This window comes from Kogia breviceps, chromosome 12 (genome assembly GCF_026419965.1).
Source record: "Kogia breviceps isolate mKogBre1 chromosome 12, mKogBre1 haplotype 1, whole genome shotgun sequence".
NCBI classification, from domain to species: domain Eukaryota; kingdom Metazoa; phylum Chordata; class Mammalia; order Artiodactyla; family Physeteridae; genus Kogia; species Kogia breviceps.
The window spans coordinates 67,646,845-67,672,952 of NC_081321.1; the positions used below are offsets into that span (position 1 = coordinate 67,646,845).

General features: G+C 35.0%; 1 protein-coding gene across 3 annotated transcripts in view; it reads left to right on the forward strand.

The window, feature by feature from the left end:
* Positions 1-26,108, forward strand: part of METTL25 (methyltransferase like 25) — a 117,946-nt gene that overhangs the window by 25,910 nt on the left and 65,928 nt on the right. For all 3 annotated transcript variants that reach the window (XR_010835846.1, XM_059080380.2, XM_059080381.2), the window contains exons 4-5: positions 1,925-2,524; positions 5,062-5,209. Coding sequence is in view for 2 of the 3 variants with exons in the window: in XM_059080380.2 (XP_058936363.1) it covers positions 1,925-2,524; positions 5,062-5,209 (748 nt within the window). In the remaining variant the exon portion in view is untranslated. The remainder of the gene's footprint in view (positions 1-1,924; positions 2,525-5,061; positions 5,210-26,108) is intronic.

Here is a 26,108-nt window from a genome sequence, read left to right on the forward strand (position 1 = left end):
CAACAATTCTAAGTGTACACTTTGATGCATTTGGTAATTTATGCAGTTGTTTAGCCACTGTAATAAAAAATATTTCTGTCACCATAAAAAGTTTCCTCATACCCTTTTGCAAGATATTTCCTCCTCCATTCTCAAGGAATTACTGCTCTGCTTGTAGTTTTGACTTTTCTAGAACATCGTATAAATGGAATCAAATAGTATGTAGATGTTTGTGTTTGTGACTATCCTTTAGCACATACTTTTTAGAGTCATCAATATTTTTATGTGCATTGACTCTTTGTTCCTCATTTTTGGGTGTAGTATGCTACAGTATGGATATACCACAATTTGTTTTTCAATTCATTGGTTGTTGGATATTTGAGTTGTTACCAATTTTTTTGGCCACTATGAATTTATTCACATACAAGACTTTGTGGACATGTTTGCATTTCTCTTGGGTAAATAGCCCAGAGTGGGATTTGTAGGTTGTATAGTATAAGTGTATGCTTTAACTGTATGGTAAACTGCTGATGTTTTCCAAAGTGACTGTGCCATTTTACATTTGTGTGTATCTCATTATGATTTTAGTTTGCAGTTCCCAAAAGAGTAGTGATATTGGGCATCTTTTTATAGTGGTCATTTGTATATCTTCTTCTGTGAAGTGTATGTTCAAACGTTCTGCCCATTTTTAAATTTGTGGCTTGTCTTATTATTGAGTTGTTAGAGTTCTTTATATATTCTGGATACAAACCCTTAGTCAGATATATGTTTTGCAAATATTTCTTACCCTTTTTAGCTATGTATTTTGAATAGCAAAAGTTTTAATTTTAATGAAGTCCATTTTTCAATTATTTCTTTGTAGTTTATGCTTTTTATGTCCTACATAAGAAACCTTTTTCCCTCCCAGTATCACAAAGATACGCAGGAATTAAAGATATGCCTGTTTGGCGTATGACATGCAAAAATCTTTTTTTTCCCATACAGACATCCAGTTATACCCACACCATTTGTCGAAAAGACTATCTTTTCCTTTGAATTACTTTAGTTGTTTTGTCAAAAACCAGTTGACTGTATAACTGTGGGTCTATTTCTGGACTCTGTTTATTCCATGGATTTATATATCTATTTTTATACCAGCACTACACTGTTTTGATTACTGTAGTTTTATATTGATTCCTGAATCAGTGTAAATCCTCAAATTTTTTCTTTTCAACATCGTTTTGGTTATTCTAGCTACTTTGCCTTCTCATATAAATTGAAATATCTGCTTATGAATTTCTTTTAAAAACCCTGCTGGGATTTTGATTAGGATTGCATTGAATCTATATGTCAGTGTGGGAGAATTGCCATCTTAATATTGAGTCTAACTATTTCATGAACATGGTATATCTTTATTTAGCTCTTTTAAATTTTTCCTATGCAATGTTTTATAGTTTTCAGTGTATAGGTATTACATAACCTTTGTTAAATTTATTCCTAGATTTCTATTTTTTTGCTGCTTTAATTCAGTTGGTTTTAAATTTTATTTTCGAATTGTTCTTTACTACTGTAATGCATATGTTCTGATGGTTCATTATTCATTTCTAATGAGCTTGTATCTTGACACATTGCTAACTTGACTTACTAGTTCTTTTAACTTTTGTATGCATTCCTTAGAATTTTCTACAGATACAATCATGTCATCTATGAAGAAAGACAATTTTACTTTCAATATTTATGTCTTTTACATCTTTTCCTTGACTTATTATTATACTGCTTAGAGCTTCTCTTAAAATGTTGAATAAAAATGATGAGTTGTTGGTTTTTAATAGTAATCAAAAATTTTAAAAAGCATAACAGGTTGTATAAATTATACATTCCTTTACTTGCTTTTCAAAAATATATCATGAATGCTTTCTGTTACCATCTGACTAAAATCCTATTCATTCATTCTGGTTTTCTGTAGATAATTGATCTGGGTTCTGGAAAAGGCTACCTAAGCTCCTTTTTGTCCTTGAAGTATGGCTTAAAAGTTTATGGAATTGATTCCTCAAATACCAATACTCATGGAGCTGAGGAGAGAAACAGGAAACTGAAGAAACATTGGAAAGTCTATCGTAGGCGGTCAAAATTAGATGTCAATGGACTGGCATTACAAATGACAAAAGAAAGGAAAGTGCAAGATGAAATTAAATTTAAAGCCAATATTGAGGGAGTATGTAACAGCAGTACTGCAAATCAAGAAAAGATGTCGACCTCGGACTTTCTGCAAGATTTTTCAGGCTCTGTAATTTCTAACATCAGAAAACAAATGGAAAACCTACATGTTTATTCACATCGAGAAGAAAATTTGTGTTTTGAAAATGCCTTTTCTTTTAGGGACCTTTTGCCTATTAATGCCATAGAACCTACTTCTTCATCCCATATACCCAAGAGAAAAATGTCTGAAGCAAATAAAGAGAGAAGAAAAATGATGTCAAAGTCAAATGAATCCAATATATATTCACCTTTAACATCTTTTATCACTGCTGATTCAGAACTACATGATATTATTAAAGATCTGGAGGTAATTTTATTTTTTTAATTCCTTAATTTCATTTATATATAAAGGCTCTAAGACATAGAATTAAGTTTTAATGGTAGCTTACTTAACCTGTGTATCTTATTTGATTACATTAATATAAAGGACCAAGAAAATAAAATTATATTCAGGCTTTCATGATTTCCACAGCTGTCAAAATCTGACAATCTGACAATTATGATTTTCCAGAAGGGAGTGCCCTCCACTCATTTGTAAGCCTAAATTAAACAGAAGTGCTAATACAAAAGCTAGTCAGCTAAGTTCTCGTTATGCAATTTATGAGTTGTTAAAATTCCAATCCAAGAAAGCTCTTACATTTTATTTAAATTTGAAATAAAGATGTACCTAGGGCAATATTATGTTTAATGTTAGCCTTGGTAACCAAATTTTTTGCAATTTTCTTGAGCAAGAAAAGTATTCTTAAAAAATTTGAACTTTTTTTAAAGTACAAGTATGTCAAGTTATGCAGAGATAATATATCTTAAAGGCAACATTGTATGTGAAAACAATATTATAGAGGAGTTTTTAGAAATCATTTGGCCTAACTCATTGTTTTAAAACAATAAGGTAGCCTTTGAAGTTATAATATTCTACTCTTGTTAAATTTTTTGAAAATTCTTCCCTAAAGAATAAATAAACAAAAGATACCAGAATTCTTTATAAATTTAAATCCTTGTTTGGTAGCTAACCAGTGTTTTGTTACTTTTGTCATTTTAGAATGGGGAATTTTTCTTTTTCTCAGATATTTCAGGAATTCACTAATTATGGGAAACCGGTTAATCCTCATTAATTGTTTTTCCTATATATGAAATCAGTAATTAAGTTATAGCTTAACCTTCTGTTAGGGTTAAACAGCCCCAGTTACTTTAACCTGATTTAAAAATGTATACATTTTTAGTGCTTATTATCATATATTTATGTTTTTAAAAGTCTTCTGGAAAATATATGATCAAAACTGTATGCAGACTTTTATAAGAATTTGACTTATAAAAGATATGCTGGAAGATTTTTCTTGGGTCCTTAGTTAAGTAGCAATTTAATAACCGGAATTAACCAATGCCTCCCATCTCCTCCCCTCCCCACCCTAAACACACGCATACAATACTTAAATATTTTACTGTTAGTATAATATGCTGATTGCGTATTTTTGTTTTCCACCTGCTGGTATTTTTAACTAACCTTGTGTAATGAATACACTGAAAAAATGAGATTAAATATTTTGGTGTTATCTTTAGGGAGAACTAGCCTAAAAGAGAGAGATTTATGTCTCTGTTATCTACCCTTAATTAGCAATAAGCCCTTTCCCTCTGAATTCCTTTTTTATTTATAACATTATAATGTCTAAATAAAACCTACCCAAACTATGTAATCATTGAGAAAAGCAAAATAGTTGCACAACACTTCAGAAATTGTTCTTTGAAGAGAATGTTGGTTGAAGCAACAGAATGTTCTATCAGGTTGAAGCAACTTACAGGTACAGTTATTTTCTTTAGAAAGATAACACTTCAGCCCTGTCTATCTACATTATATGGGCTAAAATCACATTTTTGGTAAAATAACAAGTGAAAAAATTGTATTTGTTCTGAAGATAGTTATAAAAATATACTTGATTACAACTTAATGTCTATTATTTTGAATTTATAACATGATGATGGTGATGTAAGAATAGAAGACATTTACTGAATTTTATTGGATGCCAGAGATTGTACTAAGTCATTTACCAGTATTAACTTATTAAAGTCTTGCAATAACCCATTGAGGTGAGATACTATTATTAGCCTCATTTTACAGAAGAGGAAACTAAGGAACTGAAGAGTTAAAACAAACAAATGGTATATTGATCAAGATTCTGTGAGTGCGTGCCAATGCACCCATTCTATATGTGTATACATCTAAATTACGCTTTGGGTAATTAGGAGAATATTTCATAGAATTTTTACATAAAATTTATGTTATAAAATTTAGAACAAAAACTTTATATTGAATTTAATCTTGTCATATTTGATGCAGTGAACAAACTAAGTAAACTTTTGGTGTTGGAGTAAAAATGCCGACTTGGCAACACTTAATTTTTTGTGTGTGACAGTGTTTTATACGTTTTGATGGGTATGGGTGAAGAAGTGAATTTAAAAAATTGACTAGTAAGGTATTAATGTGTCTCAAATCATAAGTTTGTCCTAGTAATGCAGGCTACGTTGTACTGATCCAGCGTTAATTTGAGTAGTCATTAAGCAAATATTAGTTGTAAAAGAAACCAGAGAAAATTCAGATGAGTAAGTAACCAAAAACACTAGAAAATCAACTGAAAGTTATGTCAGTTTTGGTAAAAGATCAGTCATTTTGCCTTTAAAGGCAATAGTTATTTGTTATGAAAATAAAAAACATACAATACTTTCTAGGTAAAATTTCATCATTTTAAAAAGCTCTACATCTTCTAATAAACATTTTAATGTTTTTTAACCCTCCTTTTAATTTCCAAAATTTATTTTTTCTTCTCATTTTTTTCTTCTCATTTTTTTAAGGATTGTTTGATGGTAGGTCTGCATACTTGTGGTGATCTTGCTCCAAATACTCTACGAATATTTACTTCCAAGTCTGAAATCAAGGGAGTTTGCAGTGTGGGTTGCTGCTACCACCTCTTATCTGAAGAGTTTGAAAACCCACATAAAGGTACAAGTTCTTCATATCCCATAATTTTATTTATTTGATCATAATGGCTGCTTTGTATCTCTCCTTTTTTTGTTGTTGACATTATTGTCACTTTGAATTAACATTTGAGATAATATCTGATATTCTTGCAATATTAGAAATGTTACATCAAATGAAATTTGATGAACTATCACTTGCATTGTATTTTATTATAGAGTTTTTCGTCATAGTATGGTGTTAAATGAATGCCGAAAACTACAAATATGTGAAATTTTTGTGTGGTGTATTTTTAGAGAACTTCTGTTTAAAAATATTTGTAAGATATACATTTACTAAGGTAGTAAAGCTAAGTTATTTTGTCATAAATATAGAAGGGGCAAGGTTTGTTTTCATTTCCAAAGGCTTCTCAATTTTGTAATGAATATTGATATTTGTCCCCTCAAAAAGTTTCTTACTGTAGTTTGAAGGGTCAAAATACTATGATTTTTAAAATCTGGAAAGCAGTGCAATTGTATGAAAATAAGAGTGTTCAAACTGTGCTCCCTGGGCTGAGAAGGTGCCTGGGAGCAAAGTACAGAGTACGTTGACGGGACTGAAAGCGCCTGCAACCCTTCATCCAGAGCAGCTCCTGAAATTCTTCTCTTTGATCCATTTTATATGTTATATCTCTTATTAGACACGTGGTTTCAAAACCACTGGTTCAGGTTAGATGGTTACCTATTATTAGCAGTTCTCTTTTCTGTTAGTTTAGTGAAGTGTTCATCAACATCCAGTGTCCCTTGCTAAGAATTTTTAGGTCAGGAAGTTGTGTGACTATAGATGGTGTTGCTTGCTCTTTTTCTCAATTTTAAAACCCAGATAACCGTAAAAATTCGATTGTTTGTCATGTAGTCATTTCCAACAGGTAAAAATGATGATTGTACGATTCTACTGAAAATTGCCTGGGTGAAACAGGTCATCCTTAAAACTGGCAAAGGTTTTTGGGGAAAAGAGTTAATTGAATTTGAATTTTTAATGTCAGGGTTCTAAAAAGTATCTTTTAGGGAAAGTACACAGAAGTAAAATTGTCAATATAGAGAGATACCCAGAGTGAGAGAAAGAAAGCAAATTGGCAAAAAGTTAGCAATAGTTTAATTTAAATGAAGAATATATGTTTGTCATGCCATTATTTCCAACTTTTCTCTCTGAGTAAAAAAATTTTCAAGATAAAAGTGTACACGGGGGAAGGGCTTCCCTGGTGGTGCAGTGGTTGAGAATCCGCCTGCCAATGCAGGGGACACGGGTTCATGCTGCAGAGCGGCTGGGCCCATGAGCCATGGCCGCTGAGCCTGAGCGTCTGGATCCTGTGCTCTGCAACGGGAGAGGCCCGCGTACCGCAAAAAAAAAAAAAAAAAAAAAAAATTGGGGGGGAAAAGTGAACCTAAAAAATTATTTATTCTAAAGTATATACCCAAATATTTACATTACTTTATAGCCCTTTTTGTGCATCTTTCCTAAAAGAAATGAAGGAAAAAAAAAACCTTTAATACAATCACAGTTTTACAGCTTTTAAAATATTAAATGCAAAGTGTTTTCCTGGATCAGCAAGCATAAAATTTGGGGTAGGGAAGTTTTTGTTCTTAGTTCAAGAGCTTCCTGTTCTATAGGTACAATGAAATGGGTTTTTTAAATAATTGGCTTAGTTCAGGGTAGATGTAGCCACTTGATGTGTCTTTCAATTCAGAGATACTGTCTTACAGTGTAAGATCTTTAATTTCAGTTGCCTGCTTCCTTCTTTCACTTTATCATCATGCTATCCCCAGATGCCTTCCCCTTCCAAAGGGCCTCCCTCTCCTCTTTAGGTGATACATCTTAAGACTGCCATCTGTGGTCGGGCTGGACCCTTGCAGGCATTGCTCAGTATCGTCAGGTCTCAGACCTAATCTCTGTACTTTACACCATGAGTGGGATCCTCTCTTTTGGCAGCACGCTCTGTTCTCTGTCACACACATTTTTCTACATCTGACTCTCCTTCTGGAGTGATCCCCAGAGCTGGTTCTGCTGGCTTGAGATGTTTATTTCTTCCCTTACATTTAAATCAAAATACGTAGTGTACATGTGGCTTATGAGTAATTTTATCTATTCTCTGTCTGGTTTTTGTTGAGTATGTAAAGAAATTCAGATTTAAGTGGCTATTGTTATTTTATGACAACCAGGAAATGTCATTGGTACATTTTTCATCTGATGTCTGGTTCTTCAGTTCTGTTCCTTAAGGGGGTTGGCAGAAGCTACTTGCCAGGGTAGGAAAAAAATTAAGAGAGTGTCCAGTTGCTCCTGTGCCTGTCCATTTTCTGTCAGTCTTCAGGTACCTTTTTTTTTTTTTCCATATCAAATCCTTGTTTAATATTTTAATTATACTTATTTATATTGTGTTTTAATAAACTGTAAACAAACATAAGGGAAGATATATATTTTTAGAGCTAAATAAAAAGATTAGAGAGAGACCTTTGGGTTATGAGACCACTTTAGTTACCTTTTCTAACACACTATTGCATTAAATCATTTAGAAGTATTTATTGACCAGATATTCAGACTGAAATGAGAAATATCTTTGAATAAGACATGTTCAATAGAGAGGCCTTTGCACAATCTGAAGGAAGAAGAAAGATTTGTATATCTTCAGCCTCTGCCATTTCGTTTCTGCCATGGAAAGGTTTGATAGATTTATGAGTAGAGTGTAGACACTAGTTTTTATTCACTTTTTTATCTTCAGAACTAAGCACATTGCCTCAGACATGGTTCGTGTTGATCAATGTTTGTGCAATGTGTGTTGAATAGATAATTGAGTGGCAATTGCCTTGTTCACTGCATCGATAGGATGACTTTGGGCCCAGGGCTCAGGCAAGAAAAAGTGTTGGAAAGGTTTGTTAATGACAGTGACTGGCAGCTACAAACTCTCATTTTCCCTTCTTATAGGCAGAGAGTTAATTCATGGAAAGGCCTTCCTGTCAAAAATATCTTAACCATTGAGAATCATTGAAATTATCAGATAAACAATACTAAGCTTAAGTGGTTAAAGCTAATAGTAATACCTTAATGTTATTTGATTTCCTCATAAATACCTGAAAAGAACAGAGGTTTGGGAGCCTTGCTTGTCAGAAAAGCAAAGAATAAGCAGGAAGAAACAGGACTGAGTGATATGATGAATTAGGTGAAGATGTATGCAATGTGAGTACCTTCAAATACTTTGGAAGGAAGGAATTGGAAAGCCAAGAGATAGGAGAAAAATAAGTGATAGGAATAACAAAAGCAACCTTGGTTCATGGTGCAGTTTTGCCTAGCTTTGGACTGCCACATTTTCTCATCTCAAAGACCAGGTGGCAAAAGTCACTCCCTTCTCTCTTTCCCACACCCCTATTTCCATTTTTCTTGCCTTATCTTGGCTATAGTAAAAGGAGAGAAGATATGAACCATCTCCTGCAATTTTTACAACAGTGTTTCTCAACTCTGCCCAGTTGGATCGTATATGACATTTTCAGTGTCTAGATGCCTGGGACCCACTTCTGACCTTCTAATGTATAATCTCTAAGGATGGGATTTGAATATAAGTATTTTTAAGAAGCACTATAGGTATTTCTGATGAACAGCATCGTTGAAAATAAGTGTTTTTTATGGTTCCTAAGAAGACAGAATTTTAGAAGATGTTCTGTGGAAGTATATTCAAGGTTATTTGTAGTTATTTTAACCTCTCCCATGCAGAGACTTAGGTGGACTCTGCTCATGTGCTCATTTGCATATCCAAACCAAAGGCTGAACCCAGAAGGGTCCAGAAGGGTATATCAGAGTCTAGAGTGCAAAGTAATTAACCGCCCCCCCCAAAAGTCCTTGAAGCATAGAGCTCAGAGTGAAAACCCGGGGAAACCAAACATAGAGGGCATAAATGCACAATAAAGTTAAGGTTTAGAAACTAGACAAAATCAAGGGGAAAAATGTAGAACAACAAAAGAATGTCCAAGATAATTATTATGAGCACCACTAGAATTTTGATAGCTTAACTTTACTGATGAGCAATGATGTCTGTGTGTGTGTGAAGGTAGACAACAGCAAACAGTTTGTTCTTGTCTATTTAGCAGTGACTGTTTGCAAAGATGGAATATGGATGTGGTCTTATTTTGTATATACAGCATATGCTGTATATATATACTAGGACTATATATAGTCCTAGTATTCCTTGCTAAAATAGAAATCCACCACTGTACAGTTTGATCATTATATTAAAATAACTAACTTACAGGGCAAGGTGTTCGCATGGACAAGGTTAGAGTATTTCCTGTCATATGTCTAGGACTAGGTTCCATAGAGTTATATTTCTGAATAATCAAGTATGTCATGTGTCTCTCCCTTCATATCTTACACACCTGCCTCTAACCCTTAGTTTGTTTGCACAGCTGTTTTTAAGTTTGGATTGGGGCAGTGTTGCCCTTTGGGATGTAAATTTGAGCTATTAATAGTCCAACATAGTACAGTAGAAAAGTCTGGTATGTACACTGCAACTTTTTATGATGATGTGTACTATGTAAACAATATGTGTTTTACATGAATATGTTTACCCAGTATGCTGTGGTAGACCATAGAGGTGGTCTGTCATGAATGTTAATTTTCAAAGATACCTCAAAACTCTCTGAGCAATTATGAATACCAAAGTTCTACCATATGTTTTAAAAACTGCTTTAAATATTTATACATTATAAGCCAGTAGTTCCTAGGAGAACACGAAATACCAGAAACAGTATTATTTATTGCAGTGCTTTATAGAATATATATGTTTTCCCAAGCTTGACTTGTTTCAGTGTTTTGTCTTATTATTGATTATCATTATCATAATTAATTTGAAATATTGATATTACTTCTTCCCCCTGAAGTTGGAGAGAGAATTTCTTTTGGTTGTTTTTCCCATAAAGGTAGAAACATGCTGAGGAAACACTACTGTTTACCTATCCAGATCCACATCTCTCTTCTTCCTTGCTAACTGAACTATGATTTTGTTCAAGCATCAGTTATTAGGAAGATTGAGCCCTGCTATAGCCTCAGAAATACATGACTCTCAATCTAAATTAGTTATGGTAATTCCATTTATTTAGGAAAGGATATGAGACACAGTTCTTATCAATGAGGAGCATATCTACTAGAGAGTTTCCTAGGAAATTTTCTTTTTTTCTGTTAAAAGTGAACACAAGACAGAAGCAGCACTTTTTTTTCTGCCTCTGGACTTTATCATCTGTATGTGTTTTTTCAGCCTAACGTATCAACCTGCTATGTATTCTGTCAGAAATTGATGTTAGTGCTGTAACTGAGTCATTCAGGCCCAGTCTGAAGAATGAATGGTAATTTTCTTTTCCTGTATGTTTATATGATCATATCTGAGGCCTAGGAGTGTAGCACGAGTAGAGAAAGAGTTGGGATCCTAGAAAGTCAGATCAGGTGGTTTCATAGAGTTTATTGAGTGGCCTTAATAGGAGCTCCTTCTAGAAGCAGCCCTTATCTGGGCAGAGACTTGTGCTTGGTCTCTCCCTACCTCTTCCCAGCCCAATGTCAGGGAGTCTGCTAATATCATTAGTGCCTCCAAATACTGCAGATCTGCAGAGTCAAATATCAGTGGTATAACCCTTGAAAGCCTATGGCCTACCTTCATGTTTACCCTGGCCTTAATGTTTTACTGGGGAATTAAGGTGATCCTCCCTAGAGCCCACCATCTCCTTTTTTTTTTTTAACCAAAGGAGGGCTGTAGGTCATCTTCTAGCGGCATCTTTCAATCTGGTCCTGCCATTTCTGTATCAAATAGAAATTTGTTAAGGGGATATGATACCTTTCTTACTTTAAATTGTTTCTCAATATGTCACCAGTAGGAATTTTAAGGGAGGAGGCTAGATTCTTACATAGTCATCTTCAATGTCTTTTAGAATTAACAATTGGTTTCACTGCTTTAAATTTAGAGGTACTTCACCTGGAAAGGTATCTGGATGTTGAAGGAAAATACTTTGAGCATATTATTTGAAAATGTAACACACTGTTTAAAAATAAGTGTATCTTATATTTTGAGATCTTTTGGATATTCAGTATATGCTGTTAAAAACTCCTTAGATAGTATTAGCTAGTTAATATCAGCATTACACCATGTATTGTAGCTACAGAAAAGTATGACTAATTTCTTAGTCAAGTAAATAGCAGTGAATTAATCTCATCATTGCAGCAGTGCACACAATTGCTGTCTTTTCAGTAAAGATTTAACAGTATTTTCTATCTCATATAATATGTATTTTATTAAACAAATCTGTTTGTTTACGTTCATCTTTTAATGCTAGAAGTTTGGAGGATGTAGAGGAATAAAGTGTGGTTTCTTTTTTCAAAAGAACATGTGCTTTACTTCCATTTCCAGCCGTGTATGATTTTTCTGAGGAACTCTCCTGCTATAGTTCAGCTAGACCCTGCCTAAATTAGAACATGTATTTTTTTTAAGCATTGCTGACTCTACAAAAATAAGGGAAATCTCCATGGGTCAAGAAAAATCAAAACCAAAAAATTAAAAGGAGAGAAGGGGAAGAGAGAGGAAGAGGAGTTGAAACTAGAGCAGGGAACTGTGAGCCATAAGATAGCAGATGGTATTGTCTTGAGGCAAATGCTGGTCCCATTGGGATCTGGAGACTAACGTTGGGCCCTCCTACATGGTGTGGGAGCTGGTCCTGAAAAGCTTATACTAAGCCATGACCTTGAATGAGACAAGGCAGTCTTCCGTCAGTCCCATGCCGAAGCAAATTCAAATCTTTTGGGGGGAATAGTTCCCAAATTCTGGACCTTGGAATCTACTGATTAAAATCTACCAAATGTAAGCTCAGAACTTAAAAAAAAAAAAATAGCTAAATCACCAAATCTGGCTGGCTAGGTATCCTGCCTGCCCCTCACCCCATTCAACTAAAAATACTGAATGTAATTAAATTTCATTTCTTAAAAGCATTGAAATACTGGAAAGATACATAGTATTTATCAGGTCAATATATAGGAGAAGGTAGGAGTCCACAAAGATGATGGAAATGCTGAAGCTACTAAGGGTATTTGTATACCATGGCAAACTTGAGCTTTGGTTTCAAAGCCCTGCAAGGAGTGGGTTACAGATGATAAAACTTGCACTTAGGTAAACACAGAGAGGAGTTCCATAGGACAATCTCTTGAAAGTTGAGACCACAGGGATAAGGACTAAAGTTAGAGCAGCTGTAGTAGAAATGGAGTAGATTGAAACATTTAAGATTATGTAGAGGAGTAGAGATAAAGGAGAAGGATTGTCAAGGACTATTATCAGATTTCTGTTCCAAGGCACTGGGTAGGTGATGGTACAGCTTACATGATGGGAAAAACTAAGGAAGGACCAAGTTTCAGGGCAAAGTTTTGAACGTGCTTAATAATTTGAGATTGCTTTATATATGACTGATATTTTGGGAAAGTTTTATAAATACAGACATCTAAATACATGAAAATGGAACTGTTGTAGCATAATCACATAGGATTTATTTTTCTCTTATTTTCCAGAAAATCTGTAAGGTAGTAGCTGACATTGGTTCATATGGTTCAAGGGTGTGAGGGCCAAGGTCTCTGCAGTTTTATTGGCCTTTCACTATGGTTACATAATGGCTGCTGCTGCTCCAGCCATTGTAGTTCAAATGGAAAGAAATGTGAAGATGGAAGAACTTTTCCCATGTGAGACAGCATCCTTTAAAGAACTTCCCTGGAAATTCTACCCAGCAACTTCCTCTCCTCCATAGGCCATCTCTAGAAGGCTGGGAAATGTAACCTCCTAGATGGGCACACTGCAGCTCCAAATGAAATCAAGATTCTGTGAGTAACGAAGAAGGAGAAACTGGATATTGGTAGGCATTTAGCATTGTCTGCCTCTGTGTGTGTGTGTGTGTGTGTGTGTGTGTGTGTGTGTGTGTGTGTGTACACATGTGTAATATTAATGCATGAATAGGTCCCTGGAAGGGGGAGAGTGATAAGGAGTGTGGGTAATATAACAGTATGTACATGTAACAGAATGTAATCATATCCATTGTCCTCTTTCTTTTAATAATATAGCTCCTCTTAGTTTTAGTAGAGCAAACATCACCTGGACCACAGCTAGAGTCCCTGTCTTCCATGTGAGAAAATTCAAGCCAGTAGAATGTGATTCAGATAATGTGTGCAATTTATGTAAAAGGGAACTGCTTGCCCCCCCTCCTTTTTTTTTCCCTCTTCCTACTGGCTAAGGAATAACAATCACCTTGATACTAAAGTTGGTAGCTAACTCTTTAAGGATGGCAGAGCAGCTTGACCCATAGGGGTCTCTGGATAACATGCTCTATACTTCCTGCCTCTCTCTGTACTATGACAAGAGAAGAAGATTTCTATGTTGTTTAAAGATCTATGTTCTGAGCTCTTTTGTGATATCCTGTCTAGTACAGGTAGATCTAAAGTCTTGTTCTGAATGCTTCTCCTTTGGTGAAACTTTTACCTTGAGACTGTGACTGTTAGGCACTATGAATATACAACAAGCCAACAATAATTGCAACAACAAAGAATAACAAATTTTATATATGTGAATATATATGATTTATAAGTGATTTCTTAGAGGTGAGAAACAAAAAGAGACTATGATAAGTGTTAAAAGAGCTATTCCAGCCAGAAGGTAAAAATTATTTCCTGTCAGGAAATCAGGAAGAGCTTTGTGAACATAGTAACTTTTGAATTGAGCTTTGTGGGGTAGGACTTAGGTAGACAAACATGTGGAGAAGAGCATTCCAAGTATTAGGAACAAGGTGGGTTGAGGCATGGTAGGGCACTCATTGGAGATGGATGAATATTCTAGGTGATAACCTGATTCATATAAAGTACAGAAGTGTGATATGAGGTGGAAAGGAAAAGCAGGAGTCAGTTCAAAAGGACCTCATATGGAAAGTCCATTTTGGAAATGAGAATTTTGAGCAGAACAATAACATGACCAAAAGCAGAAGTTGTTAAGGCCTGTGATTTTTCAGCCATGAGGTTCACTGGGACCCTAGCAGTGGAACAGTGGGGAAACCTGAAATCGTGGGACCGAGGCTAGGAGAACTAATGCAAGAGAAGCATTCACCCCAAAGGAGGTAGCTAGCTGCCGACGCTGGTATTCAAAAGGCAAACTCCAGTCAGATGTGAGCTGACATCTATTATCAAAGGGTCTTATTGGAAAATTGGAGCACACTCAGCAGGAATTTCTGACCAGATGTAAAACTGCACATGATGGTTAATAAATACTATGGCAAGGGCTGTCTCTGGCTCTCCCAGTATATTGACTGACATTTGGACAGTGAAAATGAAAGAGTTCTACTTAAAAAACAAAAAAAAATGATGAGCATTTACTGTGAGTGAAGCACTATTTCAAATATAATACTTTTATTAATTACTTTATTCCTCATAATACTCCTGTAAAATAATACAGTCATTTCTTGGTATCCATAGGGGATTGGTTCCAGGGCCCTTGTGGATACCAAAATTCATGGATGCTCAAGTTCCTTACATAAAGTGGCATGGTATTTGTATATAACCTACTCATATCCTCCTGGGTACTTTAAATCATCTCTAGATTACTTATACCTAACACAATGCATATGCTATGTATATAGTCGCCTGGTGCACAGCAAATTAAAGTTTTGCCTTTTAGAACTTTCTGGAATTTATTTTCCAAATAGTTTCAATCCACAGTTGGTTGAATTCTGTAGATGCGGAACCCATGGATATGGAAGGCTGACTGTACTGTTATCATCATGTTCATTTTCAGATGAGAAAACTAAATCGCAGAGAGGTTAAATAACCTGTCTAAGATCACACAGTTAATAAGTGAAGGAGTTAGAATTTTAGCTCAGTCGTTCTGGCTTAGATTCACACTCACAACTCAAAGCTGGGATAGAGGGATAGGATTTGGCCTCTGGGGAGACTGTTAAATTTTAAACCATCAGGGCTATAACCCAGTGTGTTAGCATTCTGAATGGTACCAGTTTTATCAGAGGACTAGAATCTAAATGAGAACCTGAGACAAAATTGTAGGCAGACTGTGTGGGCATAAATAGGGGTGAGTAGGGGAAGATGCTCCTCAGGGAGTACACAAATGCTAGTTCTTCCAGGGTACCGGATAGAGGCCACGCGTAGAACTGAAGACTAGTTCTAGCCCTCACGTGGGTTTAAGAACAGTGCCCCATTAAATATGGAAAAGCTTGGTTAGTTTGAGTTTAGCATCTGGGTAGGGACATTGATTTGGCAGAGACTGAGACCGTCTGGGGATCGATAAATGTGTCCTTGCTAATAATACTGGGTTAAGACAGTTCCCTAATCCCTGCCTCCCTCTCTTCAGTTCTGTACTCTATAACTTGTTCACAGTCGAATAAAGTGACCTGATGCTGTTTCCTTCTCTGGAATATGGTTAGGATGAGGTGTCTCTGAGTGTCCCAGCTCATGGAAAAGTGCTCACCTTTTGTCTGAAGGAGCGGGCACTATCCTTAAAGGCCTTTATTTGGTGTTAAGGTTCAGTAAATATAGGTACTCGTAAGATAAACGTGGCATCTCCCACTTTTTCTATAAGCTGTCTTTTTATGCAGATATCAGCTATTTTGTTTATTAGGATTAAGATTTATTAAATTGACATGACTTTAATAGTTCTATCCTATTTTAATTTCTCCTTTCTTTTTTGCTTTTATTGCCTGTACTACATAATTAGCTTCTTATTTTATTTCTAATCATTTTCTGTCTGTGTGGGCTACATGGGCACTGAGAGGAAGGAGGTTGAGAAAGCTTCAGGATGAATTATTCCTATAATGTAGAGGTATGTGACTTCTGAAGAGCCACATCTTGGAAAGCAAGAGAGTGGTTAACCATACCTGTATCAGTTTAAATACTTTTGCCTACAAATAATAGTAAGTTTACTTAACAGTGGCATAAGCAATAAAGTCATTATCTCACGTAATCAGCAGTCAGGAGGTAGCAGTTCTAGGGTTGGTTCACTGGCTTCCTGACATCAGGGCACTGGGCTCACATCTAGACTTCGCTCTCTGGGCTACAAGGTGACTGCTGCAGTTGTAAGCATCATGTCTTCATGAGAAGTAGGTATGAATTAGAGCCTTTCTTCTCAAGCATCTCTCTCCTTTTGTCAAGGAGGAAAAAAATCCGTCCAGAAATTTCTTAGCAGAATTGCCTCATGTCTCATTGTCTAGACATAATTCACAGGGTACCTTCTGGCTGCGAAGAAGTCTGACAAAGTGAATATTTGACTTTTTCAGTTTCCGTTGTGGGGCAAGCAGAGTAGACAGGCGTTAAAAATGACTGTTGAATAGCTTCTAAAAGGATCTGTTGAATAGCTTCTAAAAAGATCCTTCTAAAAGGATCTCCCCCCTGGCCCACCCTACCAGCAGCTCCTTCCTTCCTTCTTCCCTATCTCCTCTCTCTGTGTCCTGATTTGGGGGGTTGAGAGGAATAACTCTCTAAAGGAGAGGTGCAGTGATTTCTCCATATATTGTTTTGCTTTGGTACCACCACATTATTCAACCATAGGTGGTTTAGTATTTATCTCTCCTGATGGACTCTGAGCTCCTCTAAGACAAAAAGCTTATCTTCAAAATTTTTCTTTTAATGCCTAACACTCACCATAATATGTGGTATTATAGTAAGTGCTCAATTAAAGAAATTGCATGAAATGAAATTATAAATTAAGGAAAAACTGATTCAACACTGTTTAAAACTAAAGAAGGAACAAAAGTATTTGATAAGACATCTTGAGAAAAAAGAATTATGTTGAAATAAGTAGTTTGGGAATTAAAGGTATTAGGCTGGCTTTGCCCTTCATAGCAAAGTTAAGAAACAGGTTAGGGAAGTTTTACATTCCAGAGATCACTAGAGCAAAATGATGAAAACACACTACCCTGGTGAGATAGAGGTCTTACTGAACTTTAAATCTCTATAACCTCACGTTATAAATTATAACTCTGCTCTTTGTTATTCCTTGAGAAGAGACAAAAAGATTACAAATATTCACCTATTAACTACAAAATTTTTTTCCCCCAAGCATGTTATCTTTAACCACAAAGCATATGATGACCACAAAGTTGTAAACATGTTCTTGGAAGAAAATTGTATTTGTTCTCTTGATTATAGTAGTGATTCTGCATTTGTTTTACTCAGACCCACATTAAATATATTTTATATCACTACCTAGTATGTATGTAGATAGATAAATAGATAAATAATACTGGTACTGAACGTTTATTAAAAAATACTTTTTATTCTTTTTAGTTAATATTTGTTCTTTGAAAGGTACTGGGTCTCACAACACACAATGTGTGCTGGTATTCTTTATTCTATTTCTTTCTGTTGTGTAAAATGTTGATCACAATCCACTAAATTAATTTCATGTTCCAGTAGTGGGTCATAGCCAGTGGTGTGATGCTAAATGTTTAAATGGTTTGCTCCATCCCTGAATAAAAGCCCTAATATGTAACGTTTCCTGATTTCCATGGTATAAATGCACCCAGTTTGGCCAGTTTCAAGCTATCAACCTGTTGTCACTGAATGCTGAATTGGGAAGAGATGACACAATCTCTCCCTCTCTGGAGCCAACTTCACTGCACCACTGGCTTTAACCCACAGTTTGAAATAAACATAAATTTATGTTTGTTACATGTAAGTGAATTTGTTCACTTAAGCTGCAAATCAGCTTATCTTTAAAGCATCCCAAACAGTGTCTGGTATATAGCAGATGCTGAATATATATTTGTTAAAAGAATGAGTTGCTTTATTTTGACAAATATAAAGGAATACTTATGTCTTCCTTAGTTTGTTTCTTTTTCAGTTGTCCAACTTTTCAAATAAGGACTTCAGTTTCTCAACTGAATCTCACAGAGATTTTTCAGATTTGTTAATAACTTCTTGCTATATCACATGTTCATTACTTAAACTTTTTAAAGAATTTTAGCCTAAAATTTGAGAAAATGAAAACAAATTATTATTAAAAACAAATTATAAGTGATTGTATTTCAAAATAATTCTTTGTAGAAAGATTTTTTTTTAATTTTATTGAAGTATAGTTGATTTACAGTGTTGTGTTAATTTCTGCTATACAGCAAAGTGATTCAGTTATACATGTATATATTCTTTTTCATATTCTTTTCCATTATGGTTTATCACGGGATATTGAATATAGTTCCCTGTGTTGCACAGTAAGACCTTGTTGTTTATCCATCATATATATAATAGTTTGTATCTGCTAATTCTCAAACTCCTGATCCTTCCCTCCCCCACCCCCCAAAAAGAAAGTTTTAAACACAAGTAATTTATAAATGATTGGTAATATTTCAGATTAATTCTTTTCAATGAACTTTCTTTTAGTCTTTCTATAAATCATTACTGTTTGATCCAGAATCTGGATATTGGGGCATGGAAATTTTTTAGCAAGTCCGACTAATTTAAAATCAGCCTGAAATTAAAATGAAGATTCTCTGAAATTATGAAGACATAAGAACTGATTTAGTAACAAGAACTTTGGGCATTGAGAATATCAATGAACATTTTATTCAGCATAGAAATTGCTGAGATGTAGGAGACACTCAGGAAACAGTATACCCACCAACTGCCCACTTTGCTAGACATCAGGGATACCTAGATAAGACAGTATAAAGAAATTGACAACCCAATGGGAAGACAAATAACAAAAGACAGTTATAATACAGAGTGATAGGTGCTGTATTAGAGTTGGATGCACAGAGAGAGTAATATGTATATGCCCAAGGAAGTCCAAAAATACCCTATAGGGAGGAGCTGCTTTAACTGACTAGAGTTTTACTTCTGTCTCTATAGTGCTATGGCCTTGGATAAATCATTTTGCCTTTGTGGATCATTGGTAAATTAGTAAAAAGAGAGGTGTTAAATTAGATGATCTTGGAGGTCTCTCTTATGACTCTAATAATATTCTATAACTTGAATGTAGCTTTCCAAAACGTGTCTTTTACTTAAACTGAACTTCACCTATATTTATCACGACATTTAGATTTAGTTCTAGTTTCTTTTCTTCTTAATTGTATAGGGTTTGCATAAACAAATACTGTGCTTTCCTGCTTTGATTCTGCATTTGGAGTAGGATAATGGGGAGTTTTTGAAAATCGTACCTTTAAATCTATGACATTGTAAGAATGGCCATAAATTTTCCCAAAGTTTTATGTTGAGGTATAATTATCTAACAGTAATTCCTAGTTAAACTCATATTTAAGTTTTTATTTTCTTAACTATCAATAGTAACAGTTTATTAACCTGTTCAGAAACTCAGTAATTATCAGGAGCTATCTCGGCTTGAAGAAGGTATTGCTCTTGTAATCTTAGAGCAGATAAATAGACTCCACTGTCAACCTTGTAGATTCAGCTGTTTATAAGCTTTAGTTACAACATCACATTACTTCTCACTGTTCAGCTGGGCTTATGTCTCAGGAAAATTCTTGCCAGTTAACATGGGGTGAATGCAGAGATTTCTAGATGTACTTGGCAGCCTGTGCACAATCACCTCACACAGACAGCTGTATCTGATCTTCAGTCAGTTGTGCATTTTCTGGAGTAGTGGCACTGATTTTACTTTTGCCATAGGACATCTTCTTGCTGCCTACAAGTAGTTAGACATGGAGTTTTAATACATTTTCCCCTTTCTTTAATTTGTGCTTCGTTATTTTTTTGTGACTAATAGAAAGTGGTTTTAGAAGCTCATGCAGATTGTATTTATTCAGCAAAAAACGAGTTCTCCCTGTGCTCGTGAATGTAATTAAATCTAAAACAAAATTAATATATCCACTTAAAAGAAGTAATAAAGAGAAATAGTATATGCTTCAAATATAAGATAATATGAAATCAAAGCTGATAGAAATTCTTATCAGAAAGTTTACAGTCAAACTAATATAAAACAGGCTTTAAAAAAAAACTACTTTACATTCTACTAGTTTTATAGACAAATTTGGATTTGTATACTATATAGCAAAGGATGTTGAAAAATATTTTGCTATAAATATTGTATTCTCATTTCTTTTTTCACATGATAAATTGTAAGCAAGTTGTCTAAATTTCTTTCATCAGTCTGGCACAATGAGCAAAATTTTCATAGGAATGAAGTTACAATGTGATTCATAATATTAGTGTAAAGATTGTCTCATTGACTTAATGTTTCAGATGGTCCATATGTGTCTCAGTGTAAACTCTTTTGTCAAGACTGGAGTCTTGAATATAAGGAGTGTATCAAGGGCAGCAGAGGAAACTTGTCATGCACAGTGAGAAGCTGCTGTCACAGTGTTTGCCAGACCAGTGCACTGTTTTCTGTCAGTACCTGAACTTTGCCATTCTTATAGTCATGCATAAAAATACCAAGGCAGTACTATCTAGACTGATTCATTAAGAAACAATATTTGAATGTAGATAAGACTCTATTAAAGCAATATATACATTTTAAACTAGGTGTTTTTCTTTTGTGTATATACTGTAATTTACATATTCCTTTGAGATTACATTTCTACCTGTGCTTTTAACCAAAGGATAAGTGAAATATTAATATGCTGATTATGTAATGGAGCTACAAGTGGAGATGAGAAGCAGAAAAAAGGATGATGTAAAAAGGGCTAAACCTGGTGTTGTCTAGAGAGAAACAAATGAGAAATAATAAATTATTCTTTTACCACTGACTAACCAGCTATCCTCTTTAGAGTAGTCTGTGAAAAAAAAATACCATGCATGGAATATATATCTCAGTGACTTAAATTGAAGATACTTTTCGGTGAAGGCAGAAGGAGAGGACACAGTAGGGCCTCAGTTCATATTATGGAATTGATTAATTAATTAATGTGAACATATGATTGCTCTGCTGTGATTTTCTTTAAATGTCTTGAATTCTAGGATCTTTCTCTGTACCTCTTTTACAACTTGAATCTTTATCGAGAGCAACAGATAACTTTTATATTTTTAAGTTACCAAATTTTTATACCCATACTTATTCTAAGAATTTTAAGAGAGTGGATCAATTTTTAGAGTTTATCTACTTTTAAAATATCTAGTTAGTCCTCTTCTGGTTGTATTAGTTTGAATTTATTCTTTAACTGAAGGGTGTTGATGAAAATTAGTCAATCTAAGAAAGAAATGGAAAATTTTATTCAAGCCAAATTGAAGATTATAACCCAGGAACAGCATCTCAGAAGGCTCTGCGAACTGCTCTACTCATTAAAAGTCAAGGCAGTTAGATTTTTGAGATGTACATTAAATGGCATATTAGGACTTGAGGACACGGGGAGGCAGTTAGTTTTTTGAGATGTACATTAAATGTTTTATTAGGACTTGAGGACACGGGGAGGGGGAAGGGTAAGCTGGGACAAAGTGAGAGAGTGGCATGGACATATCTACACTACCAAATGTAAAATAGATAGCTCCTGGGAAGAGCTGCATAGCACAGGGAGATCAGCTCGGTGCTTTGTGACCACCTAGAGGGGTGGGATATGGAGGTTGGGAGGGAGACGTAAGAGGGAGGAGATATGGGGATATATGTATATGTATAGCTGATTCACTTTGTTATAAAGCAGAAACTAACACCATTGTAAAGCAATTGTACTCCAATAAAGATGTTAAATAAATAAATAAATGGCATATTATTGACAGTTTACACAATCCAGATCTAAGCGTCATCTTGGCCCCTTACAAGATCAAGAAGGTAAGTTATCTTTTAAGGAGTTGTCTTGTTGATGCTAGGAGAATGTTGCTCTTTATGGTTGAGCAGGTATTCCCACCAATGGGGGAGGTTTGGTCGATGCATGATGCAGATACACAATGCACAGTGCAGGAAGAGAGGAGGCCAAAGGACAGAGAAGACTTTTTTATGTTTAAATTTTTCTTGTCTTACCATAAAGTACAAATTTTATTTCACAAGAGTATAGGTCTGATTTACATAGTTGAATTATATTTATCCTTTTAGTTTTAACATATTCAAGAAACTGGTACAATATGAATGCTTCAGAAATCTGGGCAGTTCAGTATAATTTCAATATGCCTGTTATCCTTAGATAATATTTTGAATACCATATACAGTTAACCTTATTTAAAGGCTAAAATGAATATCAAGAAATTTTCATAGAATTGTGCTATAGCCTTTGATGCTTATTTTAAGCTATAACATTCTAAGGTGAGAAATAAGTCTCCAAACTTTTACAACTAAAATTCAAATGTTATCTTTACTTGAGAGTGTGTCAGTCTCTACCTGGCAAGTCTTCAGATACCCTTGAAGAGTATTTGTAAGGAAGCCTAGGGAGTCTTAGTCAATCCTTGAAAAGGATAACAAGGAACAGAGACTGAACTTCAAAACAAAAGGGTTGGTAAATGATATATATTTGGTCTTAAAAAAAAAATTTTTATTGTGAGAAACTATAAGGTGTGCCTATCAACCTAAATTTTATTTTTATTGTTATAAAGCATTATAAAAATGACACAGATGCATGTCACACACACAAAAATAAATTTTAATAAAGTACTTTATACTGTGAATAAACTAAAAATATTAAGCATTTATTTATTTACCTTTTAACATAAGTAATACATAGATATATTATCATTAATTTAAAAATTCTGACAGTATACAAACATGTACAATAAAAAGTTAAAGCCCTTTTTTGGCATCAGTACCCACAGTGACACTGCCTTCTCATACTTATTTCTATGCATGTACATATACAAATAGATATATGTACAAATATTTAGGATTTAAGGTAAATGTAATGATTCACTAATTCATTCACCTACTCTTCTAACAAATATTTATTGCATGTCTACAATGTGCCAGGTACTTTTCTAGGAGCTAGAGAAATGGAAGGAAAAATGTTCCTGCTGTCATGTCCTGTCATTCGATCCTAGTGGGTAGAGACATCAGAGTAATAAGCAAATAGATAGATAGATAGATAGATTTATATCTAATGTACCCCCTGCCCTGCCTTCCCCCTGTGGTAACCATACATTTGTTTTCTATGCTGTGAGTCTGTTTCTGCTTTGTAAATAAGTTCATTTGTATCATTTTTTTTTAGATTCCACATATAAGTGATATCATATTATGCTTGTCTTTCTCTGACTTACTTCACTTAGTATGATAATCTCTAGGTCCATCCATTTTGCTGCAAATGGCAATTTTTCATTCTTTTTTATGACTGAGTAATATTCCATAGTATATATCTACCTCATCCTCTTTATCCATTCATCTGTCAGTGAATACTTAGGTTGCTTTTATGTCTTGGCTATTGTAAATGGTGCTGCTATGAACATTGTGGTGCATGTATCTTTTTTTTTTTTTTTTTTTTTCGGTACGCGGGCCTCTCACTGTTGTGGCCTCTCCTGTTGCGGAGCACAGGCTCCAGACGTGCAGGCTCAGTGGCCATGGCTCACAGGCCTAGCTGTTCCGCGGCATGTGGGATCTTCCCAGACCGGGGCACAAACCCGTGTCCCCTGCATCGGCAGGCGGACTCTCAACCACTGCGTCACCAGGGAAGCCTGCATGTATCTTTTTGAATTAGAGTTTTCTCCAAATATATGCCCAAGGGTGGGATTGCTGGATCATATGGCAACTCTCTTTTTAGTTTTTTAAGGAACCTCCATACTGTTTTCCATAGTGGCTGCACCAATTTACATTGTCACCAACAGTACAGGAGAGTTCCCTTTTCTCCACACCCTCTCCAGCATTTATTATTTGTAGAATTTTTGATGATGGCCATTCTGACTGATGTGAGGTGATACCTCATTGTAATTTTGATTTGCATTTCTCTAATAATGAGATGTTGGGCGTTTTTTCATGTGCCTATTTGCCATCTGTATGTCTTCTTTGAAGAAATGTCAATTTAGGTCTTCTGCCCATTTCTTTTTTTTTTTTTTTTTTTTTTTCAGTACGTGGGCCTCTCACTGTTGTGGCCTCTCCCATTGCGGAGTACAGGCTCCGGACGTGCAGGCTCAGAGGCCATGGCTCATGGGCCCAGCTGCTCCGCGGCATGTGGGATCTTCCCGGACCAGGGCACGAACCCGTATCCCCTGCATCAGCAGGTGGACTCTCAACCACTGCGCCACCAGGGAAGCCCTTCTGCCCATTTCTTGATTGGGTTGTTTTTTTTTTTTATATTGAGCTGTTTGAGCTGTTTATATATTTTGGAAATTAATCTGTTGTCGGTTGCATTGTTTGAAAATATTTTCTCCCATTCCGTAGGTTGTCTTTTCATTTTGTTTATGGTTTCCTTTGCTGTGCAAAAGCTTATAAGTTTGATTAGATCCCATTTGTTTATCCTTGCTTTTATTTCTTTTGCCTTGGGAGACTGACCTGAGAAAACATTGGTACAATTTACGTTAGAGAATGTTTTGCCTATGTTCTCTTCTTGGAGTTTTATGATGTCATGTCTTATATTTAAGTCTTTAAGCCATTTTGAGTTTATTTTTGTGTATGGTGTGAGGGAGTGTTCTAACTTCATTGATTTACATGCGGGCTGTCCAGCTTTCCCAACACCACTTAATGAGGAGACTGTCTTTTCTCCATTTATATTCTTGCCTCCTTTGTTGAAGATTAACTGACTGTAGCTGTGTGGGTTTATTTCTGGGCTCTCTATTCTGTTCCATTGATCCTATGTCTATTTTTGTGCCCATACCACACTGTTTTGATTACTGTAGCTTTGTGGTATTGTCTGAAGTCTGGGAGGGTTATGCCTTCAGCTTCGTTCTTTTTCCTCAGGATTGCTTTGGCAATTCTGAGTCTTTTGTGGTTCCATATAAATTTTAGGATTATTTGTTCTAGTTCTGTGAAAAATGTCATGGATAATTTGATGGGGATCACATTAAATCTGTAGATTACTTTGGGTAGTGTGGCCATTTTAACAACATTTATTCTTCTAGTCCAGAAACACGGGATATCTTTTTATTTCTTTGAATCATCTTCAGTTACCTTTATCAATGTTTTATAGTTCTCGGCATGTAAGTCTTTCACCTCCTTGGTCAGGTTTATTCCTACTTTTTTTTTTTTGACACAATTTTAAAAGGGATTTTTTTTAAACTTTTTTTTTCTGATATTTCATTGTTAGAGTAAGGAAATTCAACAGATTTCTGTACGTTAATCTTGTAACCTGCTAGCTTGCTGAATTCGTTTATCTGTTCTAATAGTTTTTATGTGGAGTCTTTAGGGCTTTCTATATAGACTGTTATATCATCTGCATATAATGACAATTTTATTTACCTCTTCCCTGCCAGTTTGGATACCTTTTATTTATTTTCTTGTCTGATTTCTGTGGCTAGGACTTCCAATACTGTGTTGAATAGAAATGGTAAGAGTGGGCATCCTTGTCTTGTTCCAGATTTTAGCAGGAAGACTTTCAGCTTTTCCCTGTTGAGTATTATGTTGGTGTGCATTTGTCATAAATAGCTTTTATTATATTGAGATACGTTTTCTCTATACCCACTTTGGTGAGAGTTCTTATTGTGAATGGATGCTGAATTTTATCAAATGCTTTTTCTGCATCTATTGAGATGATCATGTGGTTTTTATCTTTACTTTTGTTGCTGTGGTGTATCACATTGATTGATTTGTGTATATTGAACCATCCTTGTGATCCTAGGATGAATCCAACTTGATCATGGTATATAATCCTTTTTAGGTGTTGTTGCATTCAGTTTACTAATATTTTGTTGAGGATTTTCACATCTGTGTTCATCAAAGATACTGGCCTGTAATTTTCTTTTTTGGTAGTATCTTTGTCTGGTTTTGGTATTAGGATAATGGTGTCTTCATAGAATGACTTTGAGAGTGTTCCCTCCTTTGCAGTCTTTTGGAAGAGTTTGAAAAGAATTGGTATTAGTTCTTCTTTGT